The following is a 17281-nucleotide window of genomic DNA, read 5'->3' on the forward strand; positions in this document are numbered from 1 at the left end:
GTACAAAGTCGCGATGTGAATTAGTAGAATAAAAATTTGATCCTTCAGTCAGTCAGTCATATTATCGGAATCAAATATTACATACAGTTTATACATCAGAAAAATGCGAACCGGATGATAAATCAGCGTTCCTGGTACTCGAGCGTCATCGCGCTCTCAGTGGAAGTTGCCAACTTGGATATTCACCAAGTGCTTTTTCTATTTCTCGATCGAAACGCCGATAAATCGCTGCACACACTCTCTCGCTAGCAAGTAACCATGGGAATAACTGGGGAATCTCTCTCGCGAAGGGCCGTAGGACGCATTGAAATTCCGCTCCCCGAGTCAAAGAACGGACCGACCAGGAGCTTCTTTCATATGGGATGATGACCGACCGAGAAGCCGAGAGGGTAGGTTGGAGGGGGCAGGACGAGAAAAAGCCTAAGAGGCTCGAATGGTATTCCGGATCAATTAACCGAACGGCGCGGAGGTTAACGCGGATATGAAAAGGGACGACGGCGTTACTAAGCCGGGTGAACGAGGCCTCCGGTATGCGTGTACAACGCAAATGGTAGGCCTTGCGGAGAGAACGCTCGTAAGCCGCATGAAACGTCGGGTAATTCTATCGAGAGTGGTTTATCGTGCGAACGCACGAAGGAGGAAATAGATTGTCACTCGCGATGAGCGCAAAGCCCGGAAATGACTGCCGGCTCTTATAACTTTTTTTTACAATTAATCGATATGTTCTCCACTGTATCGTCTCATCTATAATGTGATAGAAATTAGAGGACTATTTTTTTCATATTATTGCTTTTACGAGCGGCAGAGAAGTAGAAGATTTAAGAACGTGTGAATCTTTGGAATGTACTGCAAACGTCGTTGACAGTCCTCGGTGAACGGTCAGCGTGCGGCACGTCAAACGTCTGTAACACCACCGGGGAACCGTTTATCATGTGAACACAAACGAGATTGTCACCTGCACACGCGTGAACACGCGCCCCCCGTACTCCTCACGTTCCATTCGTACACCAGGTGTCCGCCTTTGCTCGACAGAATCTCGATTTTTATTCGCTATCCAGAGAGCAGAGGGAACACTTGCTTGAAATTTATGGTGATGGTACACTCCAAACGTGTCTCGATAAAATTCTGGGCACGATCGAGTCGCGATTGCGGTGCGTTTATAGCGACAACTCCGCCATGAAATATAACAAACTTATACTTCGAAGATATTATGTTTTTCATTCACATGAGAGAAGAATTCGCTTTCTTTCTCTTTCCCTATTTAAAAATATTCGGCTTTTTATACCGAACAAAATTTTAATTTACATATTAGCGATATTAGTTCACCCGGTATGTATTCAACGCGGGTTTGCACGCGAATATATCTGCTAAGCGGACGCATTCTCAGTTACACATGCATACTATTTGCCACCTAAGTCTACTTATTACCTGTATCGAGTAAGACACTACCGCTATTGTTCGCGATAAGCGGATCTGTTCATCGCGAAATATCGTAATCCATATTTTCGCGATGCATCCGAGTGATAATAAAACAAGAGACATAACTTCAATTTTTGTCAAAAAAAGAAATTTAATATTTTTTTATAAGTTAAAACAAAAGTAATCACAATTAATTAACTTAAATAATCATAATTACTTTCATTCTAAAAAAATATCAGTGTGGATTTAATACCAAGTATCTACAATACCTATATAATTTTCACTGTATGATATTAGTACCACGGGTATTAAATCCACGCTATGATGGTATTGATAAACATACCAGGGGTTAAATCGACACCCTGTTAATATGTTTATATTAACACCAATGCAGTGAGTTATACAGATACCGCATGATATTAAATCCACATCGGTGTTTTTTAGAGTGTTTATATCGCAAAGATTAATTGATCGGTCGACCGTGTCGTTTCTGCATTTTCTGCACGCGTTGAGTCACCTTTAATTATCGTATAACAACGTTAATACGCAATTCATAATTGGATTGAAACTGAGAGGCAAATTTGCAGAATCCCCGCATGCGATGTATCGACGCTAATCGCGCGCGCGAAACAGTGCAACGTAATACCGTTCAAAAACAGCCGTGAGCTCGCAATATTCTGATATATACAGTGTCCCGCGAGCGCGGAAGCCGAGGATTACAAGTAGTCGTCTTTATCGGGTCAACTTATCATAGACTTTTGTGAGTCAAGGCGGTTATGCAAATAGAGCTGCCTGTTTCTATTTCTCTCTTTCCTTGTTTCCTTCTTCCCTCTCACTTCTCATTGTTTTTATAACGAGTGCATTCGTAGTGTAGTTGGGGGTCTTAAGATCCTTCTGGCAAACTCCTCTGCCGACGGATGTCACTATAACGTACATTGTACAACAATGTAACATTCCTAAAGCTGTGATTTAAGTTAACATTCGATTTAGAGATCTCGCATATCTATTGAAAATTCGCAAACATCAGACGTTGTGAATTCTATACGTACACATTACGTCATTAAAATGTAATCGTCATTTTTTTTAATTCTTGTATATACATTTTTCTGTAAAATTTTAAAAATTAATTATTGATGTTTCAAACGTTCCCAATTTATTTATCGATAAGAAATAAGATAGAAATATATTTTTTTCAATTTCTTTTAAAAGATTTATACTAATAAATTTGACGAGATATTAAAAGATGAAATGTGCGAATTTCTTCGCCGGTGAAAATGACATAATTGACACAAATATACATGCAAGAACACCACGATCGACCACGGCGGTCTCGGATATACTCGGTAACTATCTGCCTACGAAGTCAATCAGCACAATTTGCAAGATGGGGAACTTCTTAAAACGTCGGTGCGTGCTGCTTGAGGGCATATGGACACGGAACTGTCCGGTTGCCGCAATCCCGCTTCTGGGCTCTCGTGAGGAAATCATCCGCATTATCCGCCGGTGCACAGTGAGATTATGATAATTCTTAACGTTGGGGCCCGGGGAATAGACGCGAATTCTTGCGTTGTACGAAACGACCGATATATCAATGTTACCGCATGCAGTAACGGATCAACATTAGTGATAAACCAGCGACGGACGGGACTCGCGGCGGCCGACGATGCTTATCGGAAATTGGGTGTACCAATGTTCCGCCTCTATTACGAAAGATTGTCGAGCAAAGTGGCCAGGACCTCGAAAGGAATCCTCGTTTCCTGCTATGTCAGGGACGGTTTATGAAGGTGTAAATTGTCGCCATTAACGAATCTTTACGACGGCCGTGAGTCTAATCTGTGGTTTGAAATTGGCACGAAACAACGCCATGCTGAAGATTAGCAAACAGAGATACAGAAATGTCTCACGCTCGAGTGTATCACTAATTACGTTTACGACAAGAATTTACAGTTTTTCTATGCAATTATCAGTCGGACTGACCGTGTGTCGAAGAAGATTTATACGAGATGGTGGCCAGTTTGCTCCAGAAATAAGTAGCGACATTTATATGCACGTTACATCCTCAATTATAGTTATTAACTTGCTGTTAATGGTCTATAAAAATTTTATGCCGTGCTCAGCCTCGATGATCTAGTCGTTGGAACGGAATGGGCAGCTTCAAATATTACCTGTTCCGTTACGTCGAGGTTTGCATGCAAACATTCTGTTCATTCCGGCGTTGAATCAAACCATTAATTCAGCAAAAATAGTTAATTAACCGAGAATATACCGATATTAGTACGCACGATTCCAACTCTGAGATTACACAACGGACGTAATTTACGAGCGTAATTTTTCTAATTCGCGATGCAACGCGCGCTTTATACCTCTCTGCCACAATTTACGCGATATCCACGATTGGGAAAAGACGCAGTATAATAAATAACGTCTTATTACAAGCACATATAGATATACAAACAAGAGATGCTACGAATATTCATACATATTGTACATTGATTGGGAAATACACATTAGTTTGTTTCGATGAACGAAGCGCTCGGATGTTCACGCAGTTGCTGTATCTCGGTCGATTGTAGGCGGAAGAATTACAAACGGGGAAAAGGCACGAATTGTTTTTTATCGGTATTGCCAACGGCACACGTAATGTTTCTTCGGCTCGAATCGCGAACTCGTTTCTCCGTCCTGACTCTACATCGGAAGCAGTGAGAGAAAGAGAGAGAGAGAGAGAGAGACAGGGAGGGGGAGAGAGAGAGAAAATCAGTGAAGGAAAGGAAAGGGAAAAAAGCCGAGATACGATCTCTAATTGTTCGCGATCGGCCGCAAAACTGGACCGTTAAAACAACTGCATTGTAAACTGCTCTCGACAGCTACAACATATATAATTGCAAAAGCACAAATATTTCCAAGTAGTGCACCAATTGTTAAGGTTTTAATCCGAACTTGTTGTTGATACTAATTACTTAAAATCAGAATCCTTGTATATTTTTGCAAAGAAATTTTATTTCAAGTTTGGTCGAATACTGAATCGTTAAAATTTTCAATCTATCAGGAACTTTTACACATACCAAGTGCGCCCACAAATACACGAGAGGCGAGAGAACTGAGTTACTAAGAGAACGACTAAGGCGATGACGTACTGGGACCATGTCGAGAATTGCGCAACTGATCGCTACGCGAGAACTTGAGATATATCGACATGTATATCGCGCGACTTTGTCGAAGATTGCAGCTGCCGTGAATTGCTAACACGCACGGCGTGGAGTCAGACAATGCATATCGGTCGCCATGATCAGCCAAGCCTCGACCCTGTAATGATTCTCGGAATATTCTCTAAAATGTTTTAAACGGGTGCTTTTTTATACAAGACTTAGATACCTACTTTCTTTGATATAACAAATATATTAAGTATTTCCCTGCAAGGAAGAAATCTAGTTGCACGATTCTCGTGATATGCCGAGAAACACCATTCAAATAATTTCAAAGAAATTATATCTGATATAAATCGAATAATAATCGCAAGACTGGAATATTTATCTATAACATATTATTGGCATGAGCAAAAAATGGCGATGTCAGTATCTCTTATTTCCGGGCTCCAAAATTCCGTTCAGGAGATGCATATGTTCGAATCGATGCAATCAAATCAGGTGCGAAATATATATATATCGTAATTGGATTTCACCGGAAATTACGGAGAGCGACCTACTTTGCGATATGCCACGGAAGGCACTGTGATTGCGGGCGAGGAAGAAAAAAAGAAGGAAAGAAATATGAGTATAGAAACTGCGTGGGCAATGTGTATCGGTCTTTATCGCGTCGTCCTATCGCTTCGGGTGAACAGACAACTTAGAGGTGTCCACCGCAGATCGTGATTGGCTCCCGGCTAAGGAAAAGCCTGGTGCTTAATGTGGAACTTTCTCCGTGTCGCGCTAGCGTTCGCGCGCCTGTCCGTTGCATTGCATTGCATTGCATTGCATTACATTGCATCGCGCAGAAACTCGGCCGAGTCCTTTCCGATCGTCCTCGCCGCGACCTCGTCCCGTAGGCGTGTATTACCACCTGCCACTCAATAATAATCGTATGTGGTTTTTATATAACATTTTCTACATTTGTATTTTTGTCGTTTTCCGATCCGTATTATAATTTACAGACGTAAATTTATTCCCTCGCGAAAAATGGATAGTCTTACAAATCTTACAAGTCTAATAAAAATATTCTGACTATTTTGCGAACTTGACAAACTTTACGTGTTCAAAAGTAATCAAATTTCAGAGGTATAAGGTAAAGTATATATATTACAATTATAGTAAATCCATTCAAATGAATCTTGTAGTAAAATAAATCATATTATTCTCAAGACTTTTTATATACTTGTATTTTTTGCGCGCAAACAAAGAAAAAAAAATTTGTTCAATGAACTAAACACATTTAGATGTTTGCAGATTTATTGCATTACATTTGCACAACAAATTTTATTTAATTGAATTCACCGTAATCTGCTTAATACTGAACAATTTGTTAAGCAAATTCAATTAAATAAAATTTATTGAATTAACCAAATCTGCAAATAACTAAATGTGTTTAGTTTGTTAAACAAATTTTTTCTCAGTGAAGTAAATTTTGTTAGCGTTAAGGCAAAAAATACTCGTTGACAAAGTAAATTCTATTTATATAGATGTAACTTATAGATTAAAAAATAAAAATTAATTGCAGTAGCATAAAATTTACTTTACAAAGTATAAAAAGTACTTTACAATATGGCTGTACGATCACTCATTTACCAGAAAAATAAAAATAAATTTTACATAAGTAGAGACTATGTCTTTATATGGGGACCTGATAATTCTATACAATTTACTAGAATTCTAGCGCACATTAATTTACATTTTTCTCCTTGCTTTTAAAATGGTTTATAAAAAAAAAATTAAAAAAGACATTTAAAAATATAAAATCGTGCTAATTAGAAATTCATAACACTGTCGAATATGATCAATAATTGTACAATGGCCGATATGATTTCTACACTATCAGTGTTATCACATTCACTGACTGACCCGGGAGAAAAATTTAAGTTTAATGGCGGCGCGGCGCCTCGACGGTCGCGAAACGGTGGTTTCATATCTTTCTGACAATACTCGTTTCATATTCGTTGAACTATGTAATGCAAGGAACGGAGATTAATAATTTGCAGTTTCCCACCCCGACATTATCGGAGCACGAGGCAGGCGGATCGCGAACATCGTGTACCGGCATGAAGAAAGAGAGAAAGAGAGATATACGAGAGCGAGCGAACAAGCGCGTTGTGTTCAGCAGCCGCGGCTGCTGCAGGGTCGACCGGTCACGATGGCTCAGGTAATGATAGCCTGCCCTCGCCTCATAATCAGTCCCCTATCTTAATTTATGTTTGCCCCTGCCCATCCGTCCTGTAGGACTCGTCTTCTCTTCGATGTAGGTACCTGCTGCTCTTGCCGGCGCTGACTCTTTACTCCCGCTAATTTACCGTAATTCGACTGCGAGACAAGCCACGTACTTTTGATTCCGTCGCTGATTTGTTACGAGCACGTCCAACCGACCTGCGTCTGACCCTGCCTAGCCGCTTGTTCCCGCTTCCGGTGATCATGTCGATGCGCAATGGGTATACTGCCGTGATTTATTATATCTACGTTGCACTGTAGCTCTGTTGACGATGTTTATCAACAGTCTCAATTGTCGAAAAATGTCCTTTATAACAATGACATGTATACATAGATCAAATATTGCCATTTTGTTTTTCAGTGATGGAGGATGAAATCGACACATCCGGAAATTGATACTTTAGATGATCCCCATGATATCCTGCTTTCTCTGAAGATAGAGAGAGAGACGGAACCATAGACTCTGTCAAACTGGCATCTTTCTGCTTCAAGCTACAAACGGAATGCTTGATCTATGTTTTAATTAATTTGATGAGATATTAATTTAGACAACAATTAATTACTATCATTCAGTATTGGCTGGTAGTGGCTGGTTTCTGTAAAGATTCTCGCGTTCGACTGTCCGAACTGTCCGTTCTCGGCGACCGGGCGCAACAATACGAGAGCGCACGGAACGATTCGCCGGGCGAGCACCTTCGCGGCCGCGCGATCGAACGGTTGGATGATCAAAAACCAGTTCATAATCAGTTCAAGCGGAAAACCATGTGCAGCGGTGGCGACAGCGACGGCGAGAACGCCAGGTGCCGCGGCTACGAGCTCACGTGGTGCACGCACGTGCGCTCCCACGTGTAAACAGACGCAACGACTTTGTCGTCGCTCCATTGGTAGTTACGGCGACCGATCTTGATCGGCGTCGATGCACTCGAACCGGCGAACCGTGCCATATGTATGCACTATACGTATCCTTTGGTTGGGATATAATTGCAAGGTATCGGGCTCTCTCTTGACGGAGGTCTAGGTCTAGGAATCCATTGCCGCGCGGCATAAGCACTCGGGGCTGATATAGTCTAGTGCTCGCGAGGGTGCAACGTGTGGCCTCGTTACGTTAATGGCGTCATGCTCTGGCGCCCCACAGACTACTCTGCTGACCAGTCGACTCTGAACCGGCAATGCCGTCTACGAACGACTCGGAGAACCCGCCTGCCTCCGGGGAGACCGCCATGAAGATGTTGCGGCGTGTGCCAAATGCGTACTTGCTCTCGATCAAACTGGTTAGAGAGATTGCATGATAATTATATGAAAAAGCAATGAACAAGTGACGATGACGACGTGACGTACATACATACATTATTATGAGCAATGAAAAATGCTTCGATGAAACATGACAAATTTTCTCAAATGTCATATATATTAATAGTGTAACGATATTATAATATTATAATATTAATCATAGATGTCGATTTCTAATCCTTCTGTTAACTATTGATTAAGAATTGTGTCACTGACCGCGTTTCTTCTTTAAATCGCTAATGGGGTGTCTGTCTTTAAGGAGGCGAGAGTAAGCGTTGAGTAGTATGCGATTAGTAATCAGACTTCCAGACGAACCTGTTCGACTTCCGTCACTGGCGCTAGCCGACTGGTAGTTCTTCAATTTATTAATAATAACAGGCTCTGGTCAGAGAGATTCGCAGAAGAGAGAACTACGCATGTTCGTGTAAACGATGTACTTGATGTAGACATTCGCGTAATTATCGGGAGCGAATAATAATTCCCCGGTTCTTCTTACTCTGAACAACCAAGACATCTTCGCTTTGACGCGCCATATGAAGATCATTCGCTCAATCTATTCAGTATCAAAGTATTCAGTAATCTTCTTTTTGAGGCTCACGATATACTATTTCTAATTTATTTCAAAATTTATTTATTAACCCATTACTTGCGTATTAAGAACACCTCGACCATATAAATTTACTAAATGTATGAATGTTGTTTAACACTTTATTATGTTTGTAGAGCTAATTGTTTAACTTTATTATAAATAGTAGAAAGCGCCTAGGATCAAAGTTAGATATTTCTATGAATATAATATAATATTCCTGGTTCATAAATTTAATTAATCTCAAATGTGAATCATCTGTGCACCAAAACGGACATTTAAACACAATCAATCTGAAATGCTAATAATCGCGAGCCGAAACATTTGGACATTCGTGTGTATATATATATCCCTCCCCCTATTTCGAATAAGAAACTTTTATTGCGAAAAATATTATCTCAGCCAAGATTCGAACCTGGAACCTCTCGACTTTCCGGGACGAATCTTAATCAGTTCGACGTTAATTGTTTAACAATTAAACAAAATTTATATTTATCTTTATCTGAAGAATGTACTGAATATTATCTATTTATATTTAATAATAAATCATTAAAGAGAATAAAACTTGAGAAAATAATAAAACAATACTGGGAGTGCCAAAAACACCCCATGCGAGTAATTATTAAAAAAAAATCACGCAAATAATGTAAGGTTAAACGCGCATCAAGTCCAGGAAGTTAAGGGACTTACAATGTCGAATAAGGAAAATGTTGAACTTGGGCAAGTTATTTCTAGAGTCCGCAGAAACCATTAGCATTCACGAGCATCCCGATAATTATTAATCTCTCGTTCGTGAGCGAATGTATCTCCAGGAACACGGGACGCCAACATCTCGCCTCGTAGAGTCCTCGTAGCGATCGTTTTATCTTCTTGCGCCCGATAATGATCGAAGTGCTAGGCAGACGGGTGCGAGAGGAATTCTCCACCGAGACTTTTTGCTTGCTCGTTAAAAATGGCACGCAACACTCAATCGGTAAAAGACCTACGAACACGACTACCGAATAATCTGTTACGCATGATCAAACCTCCACCCTCCACTATATAGTTCGTCAACATTTACGCACGTATCTCTTTTCGTGCAGAAAACAAATGTATATAACTTTTTCATTTTTACACGTATTTTCCCACTCCGTCTTGAAGAGGTTTTTACACACTCATAGTTCATCGATATTCTTATAAAACTAATACAATTTATATGAAAGCATCTCATCATAATTTTTATAGATTAATTAATTAGTTTCTTCTTTTATATAAAATCTAAAGTTTAAATTGACCGAAAAAAACTGAGAGGAACTCATTCATTTAGGAAATTCGGCTCCAATGTGTAATATTCCGAAAAAAAAAAAAAAAAAATCTAAAACGGCAACAATAATGGGATTTGAAGCATAAGTAAAAGCGGCGTGAAACCGTTAAAATACAACACGCATTTTCAATAGCGAACGTGCATTCAGGTTTGCTCGCCGGCCGGTTGATCTCGCAACTGCACTTCCTCTGACTATTTGCGCAAGTATCTACTACTCGGTACTCGAGCATTACGAGCCGGCGTTTGCATTGGCGGGGAAGCAGGTACCGGTCGGTGGCTACGTATGCACGCGTTCATAGGCACACACAGATACGTGACCACAGAGCTACGTAACATAGGTTAAACGAAGGCTACTCACTCGGAAGAACCCCGGGAGGGGGTTCGAATTAAGTGAGGTCTTACACCTCAAGAAATGAATATCCCGCCGGTAAGCAATCCCACAGATGATGCGGAACCACGGCGGAAATAATTATCACTATGGAAAGCATGCACAAATAAAACCACCGCGTGAAAAGCACCCATTGCTCGCAACTATGACTTTTTGCTATTCTCTTTTTCCTCTCGAAATAGATTGCGGATTTATATTGGCATTATGATGGAAAACTATTACAGTATCCAACAAAGTGCATCTTGGCAACGTCCACGAAATCTAAAAAAATACAATTAAATTACTCTTACGTGTAATTTCTTTTCCCTTGAAAATTTATGATAGCTGACGTATCTATTTCTACCATCTGAGACCACTCCTTCGCACGTATATCGCGCAGATAGACGCGTCGCGAAAGGTTACAATCATCAAAACGCAACGAGAATTCGGTCTCGATGACCGGCATGCACTTACGATGATACCGTTGCACAGAGCAGCCACACCCTTGTCTGTGTACAAGGATACGTGCATCGTCGATATATACACGGCGGGCTACACACACACACACACACATATATATATATACACGATACACCTGGAGTTGTACCGATTCTATCTCCAATGTCCCAACGTAGTACGGTCGCAGAAGAGAGGAGGAAGTCGCGAAACGGAATCTCAGGTGAAGCCACCTCCGCATAATCTCACAGATCCATTTAGATTCGAGATCTTAACTTTCCGCGCGAAGAAATTATCCATCGATGATTTGTTGCAATCGAGATACTTCACATGATTAACAGATATTAAGGAACTTGTCTCTCTCGCTCGTAAAAATAACGCGTAAAATATTACATCAAACGAGCAGAGACATATACATATAAATATAAATGTTGATATTCCATAATCGGCGTTGGTAGTATCTACAAATTCCAATTGAGCAACGTTCGTCCTGTCGAACACACATACACACACACACACACACATACATTCTTCGATACTTGCACATTCTCGATATTGAAATATCGAGACGTGTGGATAGCTCGGTCGGGAATTATGCGATCGCCAACTAAAAGTTCGCGCGATCGACAGGAAAGCCTCTCTCGATTTCTTCGCTAGGATGTATGGTTTGTGTATGCATTGCGTATTATATGTAACTCGCCTCGCCTCTTCTCTCCCCGCTCGCCTTCTCCGCGATCGTCATTAAACCAACTGCTTGAGACAACTGGCGCTGATTATTTAGCAATACAAATCATTCCTCGAGTGCGTACCACCTCCCCCCCTCTCCCCCTCACTCTCTCTCTCTCTCTCTCTCTCTCTCTCTCATTCTTTGTCTTTCTCGTTTTGTTAAACGAGTTCTCGCGTGCGCGGGCGTGGTACTGCACGTACTACTTATGCGAAAGGCGAATAAAACACACATACACATACAAAAGCGCATACACGGTTCTCTCGAGCGGCATGTGCATCAGATATACCAGACGGTAGAAACAGTTTTGTTGATTAGCAGGCTCGTTCGAACCAGCCGTATTACTTTGTCGCATCGCCAAGGAATGTTCTCATGGCAAGCTATAAGTATCCTACGTCGTAAAATGTTGACGTATCGTGCGAATGCGATAGATGTTTTTAAAAGATAACTAATAGAATGTACGAATGAATTCTGAGCAAATTTTAATCTGCATTAATTTCTTTACTCGTTGACGCGTACAGTCCGCAAATGTTTATTACTCTTTAAAATCTTCGCAGTGGAGTCTAATTCTAAAGAGAGTGGAATCTCACTTTTAATTATCAAAAGTTGATAATTGAGCCACTCTTTTTCAACACCGACTCAAAGATTTCAAAGAGTAACGACTCTCAATTCAATTGAGAAATCTTCAAAGATATTTCTATTCCATTTTGAATCCTTTCGATAGAAGAGCAAACGAGAATCGTAAAAATGACAGCGACATTCTCTCGCGCGACATATAAATCCGTATCCGCTCGTATCTCTCGGCTCGCTCATCTTGTGATAAAATATTTCCGAGGGAGCTACCGATTACATCGTTCCGAAATCCCTCGTGGCTGCCGTTAACGCAATTAATAAATATCGCCTGGGACAATTTACGATCCGCGTTACATCGTTAATCACGCGCGCGCGCGCTCGCGCTCGGATCGGCGATGCCGCCTGTTTTCCGGACGAGGCAGGTGGGGAATCGATAACAGAGATGCATTAGAATATTATGACCTTTCAAAGTGCATTCGGTGATTCACCGCGGGAGCTGCGATAGCGCGTTATCGCCGCGACTACTCGCGGCGCGGGTCGATGTTATCGCACCGCTATACTCTCGGCTAATCGAGACAAGCGAGAAGGGGAGAAAAGGAAGAGGCAGGGTGCTGACCTCGCTTCCTGAATCGTTCAGGGCGGTGGCATCTCTCCGAGAAGGCTCCGGCGAACGCGAAAAGCGCTGTGTAGGCACGTCGCGATTGCGCCAGTATTCGTGCAATCAAATCAACTACGTAATCTTTGATTTCAGCCGACATACGTCAGCTCGTTAAGCTATTCTTCATCGTCATGTATTATTCGAATCGAAAACGATTACGATACGTGCCAGACACGATCTACATTTTCACATTTAAATTTCACATATTATCTATGTATGTAATTAATTAGTTCTAGTCTACATTTTTATTAGATCTGTTCTAAATTCAGGTGGCAATATAGAAAGCCTATTTTATAATTCTACGATTCCGACACGATAAAACATTATTAATTTTTAATAAGTTTCAAAATAAAATTGTAACGAACAATCTTAATTGGGTCTCAACCTAATCTTCAGATCAAAGATGTAAAGGTACTGTACTCAATTCTATTTTCTGCAAAGAGAAAAAAATTATATTAGGTGTTGGAATTAATTCGTAGCGTTTTACAAGTGATGGGAAGTACTTTCATTAATGTATTTTTTAATGCTCATGTGAAATAAATAACATTCTTTCATTAAAAAACGCTACGAATTAATTCCAACACCTAATACAATAAGAAAATTATACAACGAAACGATTGAAATTTGTACGGGTCTAGATTTCAATGCAGCACCATTTTAATATCGAGACCTGGGAAGCCACGTATTTAAATTACAATCCAGAGCGAAAGAGTATTAATCTAAGTAACGATCAAATCTCGCAATACGTAATTTTCGCGCTGTTACATTTTTCGCGTCACGTGTCTCACGTTACGTTCCTCTTTCTTTTTCTCATTTTCTTTTACAAAACGCCTTAAGCACGAACGAGAAAATTACGCGTACGCGAATAGGTCAAAGTAACCGCTGCGTTGGATCGTGATTTCAAGTAATCTCTCGGTATGGATACCGGGCTGATACCGCAACCGGATGCTATCGTGTCGCCGTCGACTCTCCGACTGCCGCGTTCGGCAAAAATCCGCGCGCTTCAATGTCATTATCCCAAACGAGATAACGCCGCATCATCCCCCCGACTGGTGAGCCTCCACCGGCATACAGGGGCGAATGCTTCCATCGGTAGGCGAAGTATGCGGCCTTACGCTGCGCGTGTAAGCGCACTCGCGAACGCGTGCACTCGCGGAGAGCCGCATTATCGTGGGATTACGTAAGCGGCGAGCCGCGGTATACGATCGTGCTTGTATTACGCTATAATTAGGATCGGCCGGCCGGCCGGCCATCGTAAACGAGTATAGATACATAGATATACGTACGGGTATGAGTGCGACGTTACTTACGGCGCGTAATCCGCGCCGTATTAATAACCGACGATAAACGTTAACGTATACCGCCGTTCGAGTCTCTCCCAAGAGTCTCTCGAGAAGAGGAGCGTAAACTGCCGCGCGCGCGGATGCCGCTGCCGAGGACTACGGATCTCGATAGCGCGGGATTAGAGAACGCTTTTTGAAAGGAGAGGTCACATAGAGCACGCTTTCCGTTTGCGTTATCAAAACACGGCTTGGTCTCCCACGACGAGCCGGCCGCATGATCGTCGGAATGTTTGAAATTCTGCGCGGAGTTCGTAGCTTTTATATCGCTGCCGTGAACTATTGGAGTGATTCTAAAACGACCGGTGCGATTCGGGTATTAAAGCGAGCAGCCGCGATTGCTTGCTGCAGGTTGCGGCACTCTTTTTTTTTTTTTCTAAATGTCCGCGTAATCGTCCGACATTAAGAAAAGCAAACTGGTTTTGCGTGTTTCCATCGAACGAACGTTTGACCGGCGCACGACTTACTTATCTTTAGCCTCGATCTTGCAAGCAAGCTGAAAAATCGTGGAAAGGTATACTATGTAAGCGCATGTGGGAGATACTGCATTGTACGTTGATGCTCGAGTATAGTTCTGCGGATATGGAGCCGCAAGTCTCGTTGATCGATGTCTTACGAATAATGATAGGTTTTTTGAAAAAAGACGATCTTCATAGACACAGACTGTTGCTGATTGTTATACTGAAAAAAATTTCTGGTTGAAAATTGACGAAGAAGAATTTTCTGGTCAAATTTATTAAAATTCTAATTGAAATAATCGGAATTCCAGATACAATATTTCTGGTAAAATCTATTGGAATTCTTATTTTTATCAGAATTCTAATTATCTCAACTAGGTTGCTAACATTCTAGTAAATCATTCTGATCATTTCTGATTCGTCCATTTTCCATCAGAATTATTTATTTTTCTCAGTGTAAGTATGCATTAACTAAATGATTTGAAATACACCGATAAATATTAAAAATTGTTAAATAATTTAAAATAATTTAAATTAATTTAAAACTTAATTAGTTTAAGATTTTTTACTTTGTAAAAAAATTTTAATTCTTTTTGCGCGAACATGATTAAAAAGTGAGTGAATTTTGCGCTAAAAACGGCGGTTATTGCTCATACGTCTCGTAATTAATTCCTGATTAATTCGCTGCTAAATGAATACACTTACTAAATTAGTGATTACAAGTAGACGCGGCGGCGCAGACGAAAATCAAGATCTCGCCGTGCTCGTTCCCGACGTACGTTTGATTAATACCCAGATGTAATTACGCACTGCTTCGGGGGAAGGACGGATGCGAGAGAAAAGGGCAACCATCTTCACGTTGCCTCTCGTCGGACTATGTGGGAAGAAGGTGAGAACAGAGATGAAACACTTCGTAGGAAGCAAGAGGAGATGGAACCAGAGAAAAAAATGAGAAGAAAAGACGAAAAGACGAGAGAAAGGGAAACGGCAGAGAAGAACTCCGTCGAGCTGCCGACGAAACGAAATCCTGACAGATTTCATCGTGGGCTGACGTAAACAATTTGCGAATGTAAATACCTGTTGAATATTGAGCGTGCTGGCAGGGCCCACGGGGCCCCACGCCGGGCCCCCAACACCTTGCGATCGTTTACCCTTTAAACTTGTGATTACCATCCAGCACCGTCTCCCACCTACCGCGGCGAGGCGTGTAAGTCATCGGCATAAATTATACGTGAACATCGCACGGCGATGCTGGGGATCCTCCTCGCCACTTCGAAAAGGAGGTATCCTTCGGCTCTGATCGTCTGAATCCGCGCGTGTAAAGAGTCACAAAGTAGAAAACGATCGAGACATCCTTGACACGCGCGAATCGCTCTTTAAAAAAAAACAATGAATCGGCACTAGCTCATATTTCACACGTTCAAGAATTAAAATGCAAGCTTCTTTCATTATCAACGCGACACGAGTGTCTTAACTGATAGTTAAGTGAATTAAAGGCTGATACGAATTTAATTCAATAAATGAAAAGGCTGATTAAATTACTAAATTGCAATCTCCTGCGGTGTTATCGCCTATCTAATTAACATTTGTACGTTAATATCGAAGATGTGCACTTTAGATCGTTTATCGCCTTATGAATTTAGGGCAATAAAACTCGGTGGCTCGTGTAGCATCTCGTCCGATTAATAAGTTCGTAGGGGCGCGACGCTTATCAACTTATCAACGATTAAATCACTCGGATGATTCCACATCGTGGCTTCGGAACATCGAGGCAGCGGATAAGAACGTGTGTCGAGATAATTGGTGATCTCTCGATCGATCTCGATACTGATAAGCGGCAACCGACATTTCAGATAACTTTCTCGCTTCCACCGCATTTAATTACCATCGTCGATTATAACGGGAACGCAGTGCGTATCGCTAACGGTTCGTGATAAACGCTTATCCAAACGCTGCGCAATGCTCGCTCGCGTATTTTCCGCGCGCGTAACTTTTCTGCGATCGTTCCCGCGTGCAACGGCCTAATCCCAGTACTGTGTCAAGGGAAACGTCTCCGCACGTCATAAAACTGGATCGCCCGTCGTGCAAGATTGTAACTGTATGAAAAACAAAAGCTCACTCACCATCCTGGTTCATTCCGTGGCCGCCATCATCTATTTGAAACAGAAAAAGAGAATTAAGATGTAAATTGAAATCTCGAGAGATGCGTAATCGAGATTAGCATCAAATCATATGTGTACATTTAAAGAAACAATGCAAAAAACGGCATTTATTTGTTCATACTTGAAGTGTTTGATCGCGTGTTAATTGAAACGTTACAACTTGTAATCACGTGTCGTTCTCTGAATTGTAATTAGTATCCTCGACGAAGCGGTACTTCTAGAGAGCAAAAGTAATAAAGTATATTCTAATACAAAGTAAGGAGACACTAATAACATTCCTGAACTCTATTTGAAAATATAATGTACTATGCATACCATCAATATATATACATATATATATATATATATATATATATATAATGTTGAAAAAATTTTTGCAACATTACGCAATGTTATTCATACGTGTGTGTATATGTATATATACATGTGTGTGTGTGTGTGTGTGTGTGTGTGTGTGTGTGTGTATACGAATAACATTGCGTAATGTTGCAAAAATTTTTTCATTTCCGACACATCTAAGAATAAATCTATCAA

General features: G+C 41.0%; 1 protein-coding gene and 1 long non-coding RNA gene across 10 annotated transcripts in view; one reads left to right on the forward strand and one right to left on the reverse strand.

Annotated features, from left to right (window-relative positions):
* The window catches only part of LOC105151103 (uncharacterized), a 164115-nt gene that overhangs the window by 101403 nt on the left and 45431 nt on the right, over positions 1 to 17281 (forward strand). The gene's annotated exons all lie outside the window — the stretch shown is intronic.
* Positions 1 to 17281, reverse strand: part of sv (paired box protein shaven) — a 184244-nt gene that overhangs the window by 84927 nt on the left and 82036 nt on the right. For all 9 annotated transcript variants that reach the window (XM_087409610.1, XM_011064633.2, XM_011064625.2 and 6 more), the window contains exon 3: positions 16709 to 16738. In XM_087409610.1, coding sequence (XP_087265736.1) covers positions 16709 to 16738 — 30 coding nt within the window. The remainder of the gene's footprint in view (positions 1 to 16708; positions 16739 to 17281) is intronic.

Source organism: Acromyrmex echinatior, chromosome 9 (genome assembly GCF_024713525.1).
Source record: "Acromyrmex echinatior isolate Ae372 chromosome 9, ASM2471352v2, whole genome shotgun sequence".
Taxonomy (NCBI): domain Eukaryota; kingdom Metazoa; phylum Arthropoda; class Insecta; order Hymenoptera; family Formicidae; genus Acromyrmex; species Acromyrmex echinatior.